This window comes from Hypomesus nipponensis, chromosome 26 (assembly GCF_054491055.1).
Source record: "Hypomesus nipponensis isolate SF chromosome 26, ASM5449105v1, whole genome shotgun sequence".
NCBI classification, from domain to species: Eukaryota; Metazoa; Chordata; class Actinopteri; order Osmeriformes; family Osmeridae; genus Hypomesus; species Hypomesus nipponensis.
This window is the reverse complement of record NC_140386.1, coordinates 3,205,467-3,222,894: the sequence shown is the minus strand read 5'-3', so window position 1 is coordinate 3,222,894 and position 17,428 is coordinate 3,205,467. Positions and strand designations below refer to the sequence as shown.

Below are 17,428 nucleotides of genomic sequence, written 5' to 3'. Positions count from 1 at the left end.
GAAAACTGAACTTCCCCTAATTTATTGCCAGGATTTAATCAGAATTTAGAGGGATTCAAAACTGGACTTTTAATCAAAACTGGAAGTGATAAATCATGGAAGATTGATGCCCGGAGCAAAAAGATCTGCTTTACACGACGGGAAAAAAGATAACAAAATTATATAAAACCAGATGAGAATGAACTAAGTTATTTTAAAGAGTAAAACAACATTTGTCTTTTTGTTATGGACTGTATATACTTTCATTTCTATTATGAATTGTGGAATTGTGATGGCAAATTAAGAACACGGAGGATGCGGAGCAAATGCGCTCTTTCTGACCCTCTATAAATGTAAAGCTTTTCTTTGGCCAAATATGTCTGTGTAAAGAATGCTGCTATGATATATGAACAGCGCTTGACATTAACATTTTTGCTCACCAGCCACTGTGGCTAGTGGTTTTCCAAAGTTACTAGCCACTCAGCAATTTCACTAACCACAATTTTGTTGTTAGGAAATTAAGTTTTATTTGATTAAAGTTGACTACGGTTTGCTACAATTTACTTGAAGAACTAGATTTACAATCCTTTCAAATGTAACCCAAAATCAAGACATAAAATGTACGTGTCGCCAAATCTTCAAGTGTAAAGCTCCTTTTGTATGAAAATATGCAACCGATTAAGACAAAGAAAAAAAGAGTAGCTCATTGCATATAACGGGGTGTTAAAATGTTTTGAAAATATATGAACTAAACATAATTAGTTTTTGTCCAGTTAAATATTTATAAACAACAACTATTTTAGTCTCTTTATTTTCGGTTTCACTTTCATCGCCAGTTTTTATCTTTGGTCTGCCCTCTGGGTTTTCTGTTATGTCACCTACCGCCACATCCTTGCCTTGCACTGAGCAGGGTCTTCAAGTTTTATCAAAACCCCCATGAGAGGAGCTTTCGCGTGTGTTCGCGAGTCTATGTTGCTTAGCAACGAACGTACGGTGGCCGAGACTGTTTAACACGGGGAAACGATACGTGCTGGTTGAAATGCGTCTCTCACGGTCAATGCGTGAGGCTTGAGAACCCTGCAAGAGTTTATTATTTAGTTTTGAGAAGACTACAATAAAAAATCTTATAGCGAGAGATATGTAGAATTCCACCTGCCAAAGTGGCTAGTAAGAGTGACTGCTTTACCCACCACAGCCGAATTCTACCCGCATTTGGCGGGTGGGTGGGTGCTAATGTCATGCCCTGTATATGAAACATAACCCTTAGTCAATGTGCAAGCAGACAGTTGGATTGTGAAGTGATGCTGCTCTGTTGAATTCATGTATTTGTAAATCTGACTTTGAAAGAGTCAGTGCCTCCCCAGCCACGAACCTCACCGCACGTCACTGGTTGGTACCATAGCATGTCACTGTCACTTAACTGACTATAGCTGGCTAGCTAAATCTCTACACTAATTAACAGAACGATGAGCATTTACCGATCTCACAAGCAAAAGAAAATGAAGCTTGGCAAACCATTCAGTTATTTTAGGTTAACAAACCAATTTGTCTTTAAACAAAACTGAAAGAATTGAGGGTGTTGAAATATCACGTCATCACACAGAAGCAAAAGTAAGCACGGATAGACATTTGACATGTTTGTTTGTCCTGACTTACCTTTAGTTTTTTGTTGAGTTTACAACAGTACCGGTACAGCATGGCAAGATTGAGGGGTCCAAAATCCGCATAAAAACTGAAATATAATTGAGGAGACAAAGTGTGAAGACAGAGTAAAACATGCTAATTCAAACCGAAACTTATTCAAATGTATGATATGGATTCCATTTGACATTAAGTGTCTCACACACTGTATTGTCCAACCTTTTTTTATGCATTCACACCAAACAATACAGGGACCCGCACAGGTCAAGCATTTATAAATGTGGTCAATACACAACTCATGGCAAAGTCAAGCCCAACAAACAAAAGATATTCTTAGTTTATACCTTATAACAGTGTTCATCCAAGGCTGGCTTAACAGCTAGCTAAACTTTGCTGCAACTAGCTATCCATTTGTCATATCGTATTGGGTCAATGATATGATGCACACATTTGTGTCCATATGTTTCAATTACCTTTAAAATGGTTAAAATGAGAATAAATGTTAAAATGTTTTTTATTTTATTTTTGAGAAAATGTTTGTTTTTTTAATAAATATTATGAGAATATTCTGGGGATGGTGGCAAAAATGTCTTGCAACTGTAAAAACTTTGTACCAAATAATTAAACTTGCTTAAGTGGAAATTCTAAACTAGCATAATCTTACATTATAACTCAGGGAGTCAGATGGCTGAGCGGTGAGGGAGTTGGGATAGTAATCAGAGGGATCAATTCCCCGCCGTGCCAAATGATGTTGTGTCCTTGGGCAAGGCACTTCACCCTCGGGGAGAATGTCCCTGTACTAACTGTAAGTCGTTCTGGATAAGAGCATCTGTTAAATGACTAAATGTAATGTAAATGTAATGTATAACTATTACACAGTGTTGTGCATGTGCTTGTTCAAAACAACGTGTTCATTGAACACTTTCATTTTTATGAGAACGATAAACTGAACAAAACTTAATGACAAATAATGAATTGAACGGTGAACACCTTCATATTATCTGAGGTCTAGCTTAAACGTTACGGAATGGTTTCCTTCTCGTAAGGAGAGACGCTGTCTAAAACGAATGCTTACACTGTGTCGTTGCTCAGTGCCCGTAAAATGTTCGCTATGTAGCCTAACCTGTGACTTCGCACTACGTTACCCATGATTCATTCCACACACATGTAGACCAAACAAGCAACGCTAGGTTGCTAGGTAATGGAAGCTAACTAAAGCTGGCTAGCTTCCGTTTTGGAAAAATAATTCATTCTGGTGGGAGCATAGACATATATCCTATGTCTATGGGTGGGAGCGTCGGAAATATTTAGAACTCACGCATCTATGCACCATGTCCATGTGAATGCATAAATGTCACAAATGAAATTACACAAATGACATAGGCAATATGATCATATATCAGACACATTTACATTTCGGCATGGCTGCAGATGTGTGCTGTTGTAAACAATGCAACTAGTGGAGGCGGTAAGGTGCTCAGTGTTGCCAGATTGGAAATGCCGCAGTATCGTAGCTACCAAAGACTCAAAATGATCGTATTTGGAAAATAATGATCGTGCATCTGGCAACACTGAGAAGGCGGTCGACCAATGACTCTAGTCAAGAGCTCGCGTAAGAAGGTGGAACGTAAGGGAGATACACTTTTCAAATCTTGTAAGGGTGTAATAATTAGTTTGTGAAATACATGTGTCTATGGTGAAAGACCCAGAGAAACAAAATTTTTTGGGTCTTGAAAAGAGGACATGTCCGGATAAAAGTGGACGTCTGGTCACCCTATCCAAGTGTTAAAAAACAAGTTAAGTCTTTCATTTTCAATTTCCGCATTAAAACTATTAAATGAACTGAACTATGAACGCATTCAGAATTTAAATGGTGAACTATGAACGTGAAGGATTAATATTTACTTGTATGAACTGAACTTTGAATGAGTTCATGAGAGGTATGAACGTGCACAACACTGCTATTACAACACCATTGTTCTGAATATCTCTCAAATAATTCCAGGAATCTGTGTATGCGTGTATGCCTGTATACGTGTTTATTTTGAATGGGATTTTAGGGTAGCGAGTTTCCAATTATTATCTCAAGAACTGGGCACTCTGCCAAGTTCATATTTTACAGGTGTCCTTTTTAAAATCCAGCAGAGTGCAGTACCGCGATTGACATTGTTTGGATAAGCATTTCAACATTTCAAAAAAATCTCTGCCAGTTCTGCTCTCTTTGCTCTGAACTCTCGGCCATGTTAAGTTGACTGAGCTGCACGAAGCAAGCTCTTGTGAGCCAAAACGATATGGATTTAGCGAGCCAAAATCAGGCACAGGAATAATATTATTTGTCAATGCGATACAGAAAAAAAACTGATATTCATGAAATACTGGCTAGCTAACTAAGAAAAAGACTATTTAAACTGGATGGTTTATTTTGGTAGGTATGGCTGGAGGTTATTAGCTACAGTTAGTTTCCAGTGATCACTGCTAGCATAACATTGAATCAGCTGCTTGTTTACTGATGTCAAAACAACCTGCACATTGCAAATGTGCAAAAAACTCAACACCAACTCAATAGCGACATTATAAATCAGCAGTGCGCCTCACGGACATGAGCACTCTTACTACCACATTAGCCTCCTTGGTCAGTCATGGAACAATGTTCGTACGAATTCCGTAGTCTCCTCTGTCTTTTGACGTGTCATATTTATGACAATGTGATACAGAAAATACAAGACTATTTTACAGCACTGCATAGCACAAAGGAAAAAATACAAAATGTTAATATAAACATAGCAAACACCCCTAATGCTACATAATAATACTGCCAATTAATGTACCAGAGAACTCGTAATTTTTGTTCAAAATAATGAGCGATTGCTTTTATGACGTGGATAAGTGACTAGAATAGATGATGTGATGTGGAGGTTGAAGTACTTCAGAGATGACAAAGAATTTCAACTGTGATATTAGAAATATAGGTACCAAAGCCACTGAGAAGAACTGTCTCAGTAACAAGTAGGGTGCCACCTCCAATGTGGTCAAATAAGGGACACCTTGGCAGTGGCCCCCATGTAGGGGTAAAATAATTAAGCGGGGATCTGGGTGTTGTCCCCCAGGAGATTTTGACTGTGTTAAATACTTCATTTCCTGTATTCTGGAGATTTTTTTTAATATTACCAATTTGTGCTTTTTATGCATCAATTTAAATTCCAATTTAAATGTCAATCTCAACATAAGAGTAAATCAGAGCTGAATCAATTATATTAAAGATGCCCTAGAGCAAAACATTTGCTTTTCTTATATTTATGTGCCATACAATGTTTAACCTTGACTAAACATAACTAAACTGGCATTTGTGCAAAGTTTTTTCAATCCTATAGGCCTACTGAAATTGGTAGTCAATCACCCATAGGGGCTTTAAGGATCAGATCCTGGAAAAAAATGTTTGTTCTGTCAAAATTAACTATTTGGTGTATTTGGAAGAAGAAGAAATCGTTGATAAAAACAGAAATAGCAAATGACCTGGTAGACCACTATGATGGATATTTAAACAATAGGCTGACGTTTAATGGTGAAATTAAATTAATAAAATTAGTTGTATACATAGAATTAACAATGCATTTAGTTCTGAATCATATATATTTTTGCTGTCAAGCTGATGTTGTTAATAGGGCAGGGCTCTTTTAAGAGAACAAGGAGGTAACTGTATTATTACGACACAGAGCTGAATGCCAAGTCATTACCATCATCATTGATCTGATCCTCTCTACTTTTTCTTCCATGTGTACTTGGACAGGCCACCATGGGCACTCTACATAACTAGTAAGTAAGTAAGACTTTATTTATATAGCACATTTCATACAAGAATTGTAGCTCAAGGTGCTTTACATAAAATCACTAAAAACAAGTGTTAAACGTCATAATTAAAATAGCAACAATAATGTAACTAATAAAAGTAGTAAAACACTTCTGAGATACAATTACTTAAATGCTTCGGTAAAAAGGTAGGTTTTGAGCTGTCTTTTAAAATTGTCTGGCGTGTTCGCTTCCCTAATATTTACGGGTAATTTGTTCCATAGTTTTGGGGCGTAATTAGCAAAGGCCGAATGACCAATTCTTATGACTGCTTCTGGTGACCTCTAATAGGCCTGCATTTGATGATCGCAGTGTTCTAGCTGGTGTGTAGTTTATAAGGGAGTTAGCAATGTAGCTAGGTCCTTGTCCATGTAGAGCTTTGTATGTGAGGAAAAGGACCTTAAAGTCAATTCTGAAAGTGACAGGGAGCCAGTGTAAAGTAGCTAGGACAGGATTAATGTGTTCTCTCCTTTTAGTTTTGGTTAATAATCTAGCTGCAGAATTGTGAATGAGCTGTAGTCTTTCAGTGGTTTTCTTGGGAAGACCAGTGAAAAGTGCGTTACAGTAGTCCAGCCGGCTGGATATAAAAGCATGAATTAACTTCTCTGCATCATTTTGGTTTATGAATGGTCGTACCTTTGCTATATTCCTCAGGTGAAAGAAAGCTGTTTTGGTCACTTTATTTATGTGAGAGTTGAAATTCAAATCTGAGTCCAGGATTACACCGAGACTCGTCACCTCTGGTTTAAGACAGGGGGTTAAGTCTCCTAGATTCTTAGTAAGCATCTCTCTTTTGGATTTGGGGCCACATAATAGGACTTCGGTTTTGTCTTCATTTAATTTAAAAAAGTTATCATTCATCCATTTGTTTATTGCCAACAGGCAGTTGTTAATGGAATTGATGGCCGTTGCATCGTTGGGTTCAGTGGATATATATAGTTGTGTGTCATCCGCATAGCTATGGAAATCTGTTATGTTCACTGATTATGTTCCCGAGTGGTAACATATAAAGAGAAAAAAGTAATGGACCCAAGCAGCTTCCTTGAACAACCCCAAAGCAGTTCTCATGTTTCTTGGACCTATGGTCTCCTAAACTAACATAAAACTTCCTTCCTGTGATATATGATTTTATCCAGTTCAATACACTATCCGTGAACCCAATAAGCTTTTCCAGTCTATTGATTAGGATGTTGTGATCAATGGTATCAAATGCTGCACTGAGATCTAGCAGGATAAGGATCGAGACTTTATTTGCATCAGAGTTTAGTCTGAGGTCGCTTATTATTTTGGTGAGAGCAGTTTCAGTACTGTGATATTTCCTGAAACCTGACTGCGAGACTTCCAGGATGTTATTTTCTTCAAGAAAAGAATTTAATTGGACTAAAACTCTTTTCCAGTACTTTACTAATAAATGGAAGGTTTGATATTGGTCTGTAATTTGCAAGTAGACTGTTATCCAATTTGGGTTTCTTTAATAGGGGCTTTACAACAGCTGTTTTGAAGGCATCTGGGAAGACGCCAGTTCTAAGGGATGTGTTTATAATCTCTAGCACCGGACCTGAGACACTATCAAACACTCGCTTAAAGAATGTTGTGGGTATAGGATCAATATCTGAGGTTGTGGAGTTAGTGAACTTTCCAAAATTGTCAGCGAATCTAAGTGTGATACAGGTAAATGTGCTCATGGTTATGTTGCAGAATCTACTGATGTCAGTTTCGACCCCACTTTTAATAATAGTAGCTCTGATCAAAGTTATTTTGTTCTTGAAGAACAAAGCAAGCTCTTCACATTTAACTGCTGAGGATGGGGGTGGGACAGGGACAGTGTTTAGCAGCTGGTCAATGGTGGAGAAAAGAACTCTGGAATTTCTGGCATTTTCTGTAATAATGTTGGAGAAATATTCTCTCCTTGCTAGACGGATGGTTTTGTTATAGGTGGTTAGTGTATCTTTGTAGATATTGTAGTGGATAGTGATCTTTGTTTTCCTCCATTTTCTCTGTGCAGCACGGCATTTTCTTTTCGTTTCACTAACATTTTTATTTCTCAGCCATTGGGAGGTTCTGCTTGTGCACTTCTTTTTGGTTTTCAGTGGTGCAACAGAGTCTAACACAGATAATAGTGCATCATTGAGGTTCTCTACCATTTCATTCAGAGAGCAATCATGACTAGTTGGCTCATATAGAGCAAATTGTTCAGAACATTTCATCATAGCTGTATTGTCTAAATTTCTTCTTTGGACTAAGAATTGTTTTGTGTTTTTTGTTAGGATAATTTCCACATTAAAAAGTATATCATGGTGGTCTGAGAGGGGTAGATCAGTTATTGAAATATTATTGATACTTAGTCCAGTTGATATCACTAGATCTAGTGTGTTTCCGTGCCGGTGTGTTGGGTCTGTTAAGTGTTGAATTAGATTGAAACTGTCAAGGAGATTTAAGAGCTCAATAGTTCTTGGGTCTGCTTTTTTATTTACTTGGATATTTAAGTCTCCGTTTAAAACTACTTTGTCATATTTAGTGACACAGTGATAATAGTTCAGAGAATTCTTGTATGAATATTGGCGAGTGCTTGGGTGGCCGATATATAATAACTAAAAGTATTGATTCGGTTTTGAGCTCTATAGCAAGATATTCAGATGATGTGAATTCACCTAGCTCAGTGATTTTGAACAACAGTTCAGAGGAGAAAATAGCTGCGACTCCTCCACCTTTTTTTGATTTCCTAGAAACTTGGTGAAAACTGTAATCGGGTGGACACGCTTCTATCAGAGTTGCTGTTGCCGTGTCATTGTTTAGCCAGGTTTCTGTTAGACAGATGCAGTCTAAGCTGTTTTCTTTGATCAGATCATTAACTAGAAATGTTTGGTTATTTAGTGATCTAACATTTAGAAGGGCCAGTTTCATCTGTGGGGTATTAACAGATAAAACAGGTGTTGATAAATCTGTTGGAAGAATATGGATAGTTCTGTGACTTCTAACACTAGTTTCAGGTTTGTAACCATGCATTTTACCATGCCATTTTCTGTTTGTGATGATGACCGGTATGCCTAATAAAATAGTATGGTGGCTGTCCTAGAGTACCGTTTCTTGGAGAAAGTCTATGACACTGAGCTGTTCCATCACAAGGGAGTTCATCTGGGGGGTACAGATCTGTGCAGGACCCATGACCTTGCAGGAGGCTGTTTGAATGTTCTGTTCGGTTCCATGGGAGGTTGATTGGGATGCGTCAGTCAGCTTAGACACAACAGGGATAGGGAGAGAAACTTGATTTGTGGTCAGGAGCACGTGACTGATGTTTGCTGTTAGTAGTCGAGATCCTCTACGGTTTGGGTGGAGTCCGTCAGCTTGAAAACGGTCTGCACAGTTCCAGAACACATTGAAATTATCGATAAATGTCAGTTTGTGTGCCAGACAGACGCCAACCATGTGTTGAAAGATAGTAGTCGACTGAAGGCTTCTTTTCCTCTGCGAAAACATGCAATCGGTCCACTGATGAATACATCTGTTGAGTGTGTTCAGTAGCTGGGTGAAATGTTTTTTAGTATCTCAGTGCCAGTTTTCTTGTGTAGGATATCAAACGAGCCAGTGTGGATGATAATCTTAGGGTTGTTTGGTTTATTGTTGAGGATTGTTTGTACCTCTGACGACAGTTCCTCGACAGATGTGTTGCTAAGACAAATATTTTCTGTCTTTGCCAGTTTAACATGTGCTGTCATGGCATCTCCAATCAAGATAGTGGTCATATGTGGTGTTGTGTTTGCATTTCTAGTGTTTGCCTTATCAGTAGCTGCGGAGCCAGTTCTTAGCTTATTTGGGTTAGCAAAGATAGGACTTTGTGCTAAACCAAAGTTAACCACTGTGTCAGTGCTAGCAGTAGATTCTTTAGTGCTAGCAGCGTTAGCTCTTCTAAGTGCTGATGGGCTGTGGGTAGTCTTAGCATACCTTGGATCTCGATAATCCTGTGGTATTGTTGTCTGATTAGGCTTGATAGGGGGTCGAACAGCACCCCGACTGGTCCTAGAGGGGCTTGGAGTAAAATGGGCGACTCCCGGTCGCAGCAGACGATGTGTTGGATTTGCATGTGTGTAGTAGCTACCATCATGGTGTGTCGGCGATCTGGGCCCTTCATGTTTGTAAGCTGCGTGGCTAGCACTCCTGTGCCTCTTCGCCTTGGATTCCACACACAAAGGAGAGAAAGTTCCCAGTGGTTCAAATCTGTTTCTGAGTGGGACAGGAGGAGAGGTGATGTGGGAAGAGTCTCTGCCTCGCTTTTTATCCTTGGTGACAGTCCCAACTTCGATGAAGGTAGAAGCGGTGCTGGGCCTCTTTGGTTTAGAGCCGAGAGCAGGCCATGACTCATCCGGTGGAAAGAAAGCTGGTTCCAAGGATGGCTCATTAGCCAGTAGCTTAGCCTCCGGGCTAGGTAGCATGGAATCTATAAAGTCTTCGGTCTTTCTGATATCTAAGAGGGTTCTGACTCTTAGCTCCAGTTCGACTATCCTCTGAGTAAGTTGTTTGCAGTCTTTGCAAGTCATAGTTCTACAAGGAACAAGCTTAAGCTTGCTTGCCTGTGGTCAGTCTTGGAGAGTAGCCCAAAATACCTCTGCTCTCCTTGGGCTTCAGTCCCTCAGGTTGTTCCTTTTAGTGGTTGTAGTCGATCCAGTTTGCCCCAATCAGACGTATTTGATTTTGAGTAATATCATCAAAAACTATCCAAATGATTGAAACTTCAGAGCATTTCTCAGTGAATAGGACAATAGATAGGATAGGATAGAAGCCAAGCAGGGAAGCAAGCAGGGAAGGTCAGGGGGAGGAGAGGGAAAGAAAATGCGACTGCCTTCGTTGAGAGCCAAGTAGAACCAGCGTAACAATGACGTTGTGTGACGGTGACAGCTTGCCTGGCATTCTGTTACATGTATGTTTTGTGTAACTCTTGGTTTAATTATTTCTCATGTAATTCCGAGCATGTGAAAACGTAACGTGAGCATTAGAGTTAAGGTTGCCAACCGTCCCGATTCGTCCGGGACATCCCGATTTATGGTGATTTTGATTTGTCCCATCAGGGACAGCTCCAGTCCCGTTTTCCAATCACAGCCTCGCCGGCCTGTATTCAAATTCATTGAACTGCGAACAGGTGCACGTGTCAGAAGGGAGCGCGAGTGCATGGAAATATTAACCCGAAGGGCTTTGCATCACCAGTGCAGACGACAATCAGCACTCCTGGCCTCGGTGATTAACCTGACTGAATTTGGTGAATGATGGTTTCAATCATTTTTATATTTTCTGGTATATTTAAGTTAAGTTACCCAGCTCTGTTGACATAGACTTAGCTAACATTAGCTACAGCTTGATGAATTGAGTCATTGAACACAGGAGGAGAGAACGCAACGTTAGCCAGCTAGCTAAAGCTCCGGTGGAAAATTCCCAATGAACGTATGCAGCCTTTGGTGCCGCTTACAGACAACAGTGACACTGACAGATCGAAAGCTAATTTGAGACAATATGGAGATGGAAAACCAGGCTAAGAAACGTAAACGTAATTACCTTCACTAGACAACGTTTTACCAATTGGACAAACGGCTATGTTTGTCCAATTGGTAAAACGTGAATTAGTCCTTATTCATTTAGGGAATCATGTCAATCATGTCAACTTCCGTAAGTGTAAAGGTGGGTAACCACCAAGCCATTTTGTACATGTCTGAGAAGACCATGTGACAATAAATGTTATCACAGGGAAGGCCCTCTGATTATATGTAAAAGCAATTGTATTTAAATCACAGACCATTGTAATGTAGACAAAGCATCAAAGCTGTTTTAAATATTGCATTGCTCATTTGAGCATTGAAGCTCACAAAACCGAGATATGGTCAGCAGCGGCGTAACAATGACTTGGCGGGCCCGAGTGCAGATCTCACCAACGGGCCCCTTAACCGACCTATCGTCGGGCAAAATTATTGAGTGTTGATCTCAGCGAGACCCATGGAAATGTACTTATTATCAGTGTTGCGTCTGAACACTGAACTCATAATTTTGGTGAACGTGAACTGAACGTAGCCTACTGTATTGCTGCCTGATGAACGATACTTTGCAGTGGACGCATTCATTCTGGTGTCTGTGAATGGTGCGTTCACTCTTTTTGATTTTGTTTAATAAGGTGCCAGATTTCTAGAGACTTCCAGGCTAAAAACACACCGTTAACAGTCTTGTGTCCAGGGTTACCCAACCTGTCAATCGCTGCGTGTTCTTTATTTCTTTCTTTCTTCTACTGTCTATGCATGGCAAGTGTGAGAACGCCGAATTGCGTAGGCAGAGAGCGGTATTGCAGACGGCAGCCACATATTGAAAAAAAGAACTGAACTAACTTAGTTCAACATTTTGAATTATGAACTATGAACTGAACTAGTTCATGTAAAAAGTGAATTTTCCCAACACTGCTTATTACAATACACATTGTGAATTGATTGATTAGCCATGATGAGTGATTAGCCTATCTAGCGTTAGCTATTTTCCAACAACATCCTGCACATTGTTTTCAATATCTAACCTGGCTGCTGCCTTATGCCTATACGTGCATTTAATGACGTTTAATAGCCATGTCTAAATGCATTCAATAGGTTATACCAGACAGTAAACGTTAGCCTACCCTGGTGGCTGAGTTTCACTCATTGCTGTTGGGCTGGGGGTCAGATGTAGTGTCCTCTTGAACACCTCGCCACAAATCCAAATGAAGATAATTTTGCCAGCTTTGCCACCCTTTCATCCTGCTCTTTGCGTTCGTGCCGCTTCCTGCAGCCACTTTTGTGTTTTTGAATGAAGGGCATGGGGTAGCGTAACCGCAATTACTCAACACACAAGGCAATGCAACACAACAGGATGGCAAACAATCACAACGTGTGGGTGGGCTATAGAATTGTTGACAACATATTACCCAGACAAACGAGATTTGTTTCATTCAGCAAAAGGCAAATGAGGCAAAATGAATTAGGCTATTTGCTGTTGTTAAAACTGACTATTGTTAAAATGTTTATTGGGCAGGTGAGAATAACTGACACCATAATTGAGAAATGTTTGTGAATTGATCGGACTGGATCATATGTTAACCTTTCTGTGATTTACGCGGAGCGAGGGGCCCGGTCAGTTCTTCAGGTAGAGTTCTCACTTCAGATCGAGGACGGGCCCCCTTTCGCCACGGGCCCTAGTGCAGCTGCACTCCCTGCACTCCCTATAGTTACGCCACTGATGGTCAGCACCACTGTTGGGGGAAGTTACTCAAAAAAAGTTATATATTAGTTATTACTTTTTATTTTTTTAGTTATTTACTTATTATTGTTCAGTAAGACTAGTGTGATTAAGTTACATTATTACATTCTGTACATTATTACTTTTACTATTACTTTTAATAGTAGCGAGTCTCTCGTCTCGTCTCGTCATCTTCCGCTTGTCCGGGGATCGGGTCGCGGGGGCAACGACCTAAGCAGGGTCTCTAGTAGCGAGTTTGACTTTGTAAAAAAATTGCAAGAACACACACTACAGACGCAAAATTGTGTTCCTTTAAAGAAGAACGTTTATTTCAAACAATCTTAAACATCAAAAAGGCTTATAAATTCAAAAATAATCATATATTTGTGTGAATAAATTATACTATGTTAGCAGCCGCTTGTGAAAATGAGTCGTCATCTCTCAAGGTTTAAAGTGGATTTTTCACTAGCTTCCAGCTTTGTTTCTCCGTGGACACTTTCGGGGTGTTTTTTAAGTTTGAAGTGCTGCTTTTGGCAGTAGATAGTATTTTTGGGGGGCACAGCTTGCAGTTCACTTAAATGTTTTTTCCTTTATCTTCAATGAAAGCGAAAGTGTGAATATTTCCCCCTCTAAAACGTAACACGTTTATATATATATATATATATATATATATATATATATATGACCTTCATTTAACCAGGTAAAAATCAATCGAGAACCAATTCTCATTTACAATGATGACCTGTTCTAAGGCCATGATTGCTGTTGTGTTTGCCTGCAGCGTGAATCAAAGACAAACAGTAGGTTACTGCACCCAGGAAGTGTCGTTTAGGCAAGTGTCGTCTATTTATAAGGCTATTTTAGTCCTTTGTTGAATTCATGCATTAACTTGGACAATTAACGCAAGTTACTTAAATAACTGTAATAATATTACTTAATGTCAAAATCTAAGGCGTTATATGACTTTGTTACTTACTTAAGTAATAATATTATGTAATGCGTTACCCCCAATACTAGTGAGCACTATGTTGAACTTCAGGGGCCGGTTGCACAAAACACTTTAAAGTCAGAGTTAAGGTTTCCTTAAAATATAATCAGTTGCACAAAGCACCCTTAAGTGTTCTCCTTAAGGTTTCCTTAAATATTCCCTTAAGTATTCTTCTCCTTATCCTGGTTGTATACTAAAGGATTCCCTTAAAGTTCGTTAAAGCAGGCACGAAAGACCTTAGCAAACAAAGTAAGGAAGAAAACTTAAGGTACCGTACCTCTGACTTATTCTTTACCGAAACACGGCTGAGTTTATGAAGATAAATGAACCCCTCCCACACCTATAGCACTATGTTAGGTTACTGTGCTGCAGTCTACACATGAAGGCTATTTATGTGTCGGCTACCTCTGTAAATAAAGTAGCTAAAGACTCACGCCGGTAAATGCAGTTTAATGCAGTTCAACTGTTGATCTCATTTTGATCTACAGCTAGGCTAGCTCTCACTTAAACATTACTGTGTAGCAACAAGACCTACAAGTAAAGTTGATATCACCAGCTTAATTGGACTCTCTTGAAATTGGTTTTCTTTTTTGGACATAAGAGTCAAGTTATCATATAGCTAGCTATATTTTTTATTTCTTAAATTGACCGCTTCACCAAACTTCTTGAGTTTTTTTTAATGCAATCTCATCCTACATTCGTTTCTTTTTGTTTGCAGTTATTTGTGGATAAAATGTATGTTTTAGTATGTTGTTTCTTTTTTTGTATTCCTGTAGAAGTATATATATATATATATATATATATATAATTATTTTATTTTTCTTCCTCTGACCTACTTGGTTTTCTTGCCTTCTTAGGTCTATAAGCTAGCTAGATCTAAACTAGCTCTAGCTAGATCTAAGCTAGAGCTAACTAGCTACTAGCGATGCACTAGCAATACAACTGAACAAACAAGGTCTCAGTGGAAACCGTCGAATTTTACTGCTGTGAAAACACGTTCAATGTAGTAAATCCCTTAACATTTCAACTTAGCTTAGGAAACCATTTAAGGGGTTCTGTGCAACCCCCCTTCAGTAAATTCCTCAGCTAAGGAGAAATATGCACAGTAGAATGGCTCACCATGCTCCTGGCTTCATAATAGGCCAATGTTGTCTTTGATGCTAGAAAACAATAATATATATACACCAATTTCCCCATTTTTGATTAGTTTAAAATGAATCGGTGTTCAGCAAAAAATCTTCTTTAAAAAAGCTATTATTTTGAGCAAGGCCTGAGAAAAGAAGAAAAATGATTCGGGAACATATTTTTTGTTTGTAAATTGGATAAAACGGCCGTAACGAGTCAGGAGTCCTATTGGTATAGGACGGCAACAAACAATTGAGTTGCACCAGGAACAATACAATCTACAATCCCTCCATCAGTGCTCAGACTGTCTATAATAGTCTGAGAGAGGTTGGACTGAGCTGGGGCTTGTAGGCCTGTTGTAAGGCAAGTCCTTACCAGACATCATCGGCAATGTCACCTACGGGCACAAACTCACCTTCACCGGACCAGACAGGACTGGTCTGGAAAAGTACTCTTCACTGACAAGTAACAGGTTTTGTCTCACCAGGAGTGATGGTCTGACTCGCATTTATCGTTGAAGGAATGTGAATGTGTGTGACACCAAGTTTTACACCAAGACCTCTACTTTGGAACAGGATTTTTAGGTGGTCTAGGGCGATGTGTCACAGCATGATCAAACTCAGCTTCTTGTCATTTCAGCCTACAATAATACCCTTCCTGATGGCTCATCCTGACGTCATCATCCAGCATGACACTGCCATGCTGTTCGTTCTGTGCGTGATGCCCTGCAAGACTGGAAAGTCGATGTTCTGCCATGGGCAGCAAAGAGACCAGATCTCAATCCCATTGAGCACATCTCAGACTTGTTGGATTGGAAGGTGAGTGCTAGGGGCCATTACCCCAACAAATGTCCGGGAACTTGCAAGTGCTTTGGTGGAAGACTGGGGTAACATCCCACAGCAACAACTTGTAAATACATTTTAAAAATCAAATCAAAAAGGATTTGTATAGCCCTTTTTACAAGCAATGTCACAGAGGGCTTCACATACGCCCATAGAACTGCCCCTCAACCAACCGCAACCCTCAAGGAAGACAAGGAAAAATTCCCAGAAAAACCCACTAAAGGAGGAAAAATGGAAGAAACCTTGGGAGGAGCAATTCAGTGAGGGATCCCCTACTCCAGAGACGGTTGGTGGAAGAGAGGTGCAGAACACAGGCTAAACATAGTCATACATCAGGAAAGTGTCAATGGGTGTTGAAACACCAAAATCCAAATCTGGTGCAGTCTATGAGGAGGAGATGCACTGCAGTTCTTAATGCAGCTGGTGGCCACATCAGATATAGCCTGGCTCTGCCCTCCTAGGTACTTCCGCTCAATTTTCATTTTGCTTCTGTACTAGGTCTGGGAATTCGGCATATAAGTCGGTTTTCTCTAATCAACTTTTTTTAAAGTCGAATCAGCGAACAGAGGGAGTGGCTGATAACGATGACGTTGATGTTGTGCGCTAGTTTGAGTTGTAGATCAGTAATGGCAGCGGACAAATATGTGAGCAAAGCTATTTGGTCCGTTGTGGCAACGCCACCGAATATCCAGAAGTTAAAGCCGGAGCAAGAACAATCCTTGCTGAGTTTTGTTGGTGGCCATGATGTTGTGGCCCTCCTCCCCACAGGGTTCGGGAAAAGTTTGATTTCCCAGATAGCTCTGTTACAGTAGTGGTGAAGGAGTTGGCTAAGGTGAACGCTAGCGATTGGTTATGGCAGATCAAAGTGTCTCTGGGCATATCCAATAGTTTACTAACTTCAACAGAGTACCCGCCTTCAAGGAAGTTAATGCTCGTCAATGGAGCGATCCCAGAGCCTCTGTACAAAATTAAATGTACGAAGGTCTGGTTAGGACCAGGCTACATCAGATACTGACTTGCTTTAGATTTTGATCCCCCATTTGTTCAGGGACCATTAATACATGTCTGCTGGTCACATGTCTGTGTCACTTATTATTCCTTAGTTGAATCGTATGTTTATACAAATATTTACATGTGTTAATTTCTTTTTTTTGCTGAGTGTAATCTATATCCCTTGGCTAGTTTATGTTCTCAATTGACACTGAAGGAATGTCCAGACATTACCAGATTATATTCAGTTCTTATACAGTATTTCTTTGATTAAATGCCGCGGCGTTTATGACACAATGATAATTTTTGGTGCTGCGTTTATTCGAGGGCGGTGTTTAATTAGTAAGAGAGATTTAGTGAATTGTAGCTGCAATGTGGCCATATACAAACAAAGAATAGACAAGTAGGTCAAACACAAAGCCTAGGGTCAAATTCAAGCCGCGCGTGTCTACATTGTATGAAATCAGCAGCATGCCAAAACGTTCTTACACTTCAGCTTTCAAACAGAAAGCTGTGCAGAAAGCACTCACTAGCAGCAACAGATCTGGAGCACAAGAACTTCGGGTTGATGAAAGGCAAATTTATGAGAAGTGAAGTCAGCTACCTCGCTATATTGTACACGTAATTGTTGCAATAGGGGTTATGCGGAAAACACTTCCTTATTTGGTGAAACAGGCATCATTACTTCCGGATATGTACGCTCTATGCTGACATTTACATTTATTCATTTAGCAGACCATTTTATCCAAAGCGACTTCCAAGAGAAAGCTTTACAAAG

At 39.7% G+C, this 17,428-nt stretch overlaps 1 protein-coding gene across 10 annotated transcripts in view; it reads right to left on the bottom strand.

Annotated features, from left to right (window-relative positions):
- cdc14ab (cell division cycle 14Ab) overlaps nucleotides 1-17,428 on the bottom strand; it is a 169,015-nt gene that overhangs the window by 97,998 nt on the left and 53,589 nt on the right. For all 10 annotated transcript variants that reach the window (XM_084692546.1, XM_084692552.1, XM_084692551.1 and 7 more), the window contains one exon: nucleotides 1,636-1,711. In XM_084692546.1, coding sequence (XP_084548672.1) covers nucleotides 1,636-1,711 — 76 coding nt within the window. The remainder of the gene's footprint in view (nucleotides 1-1,635; nucleotides 1,712-17,428) is intronic.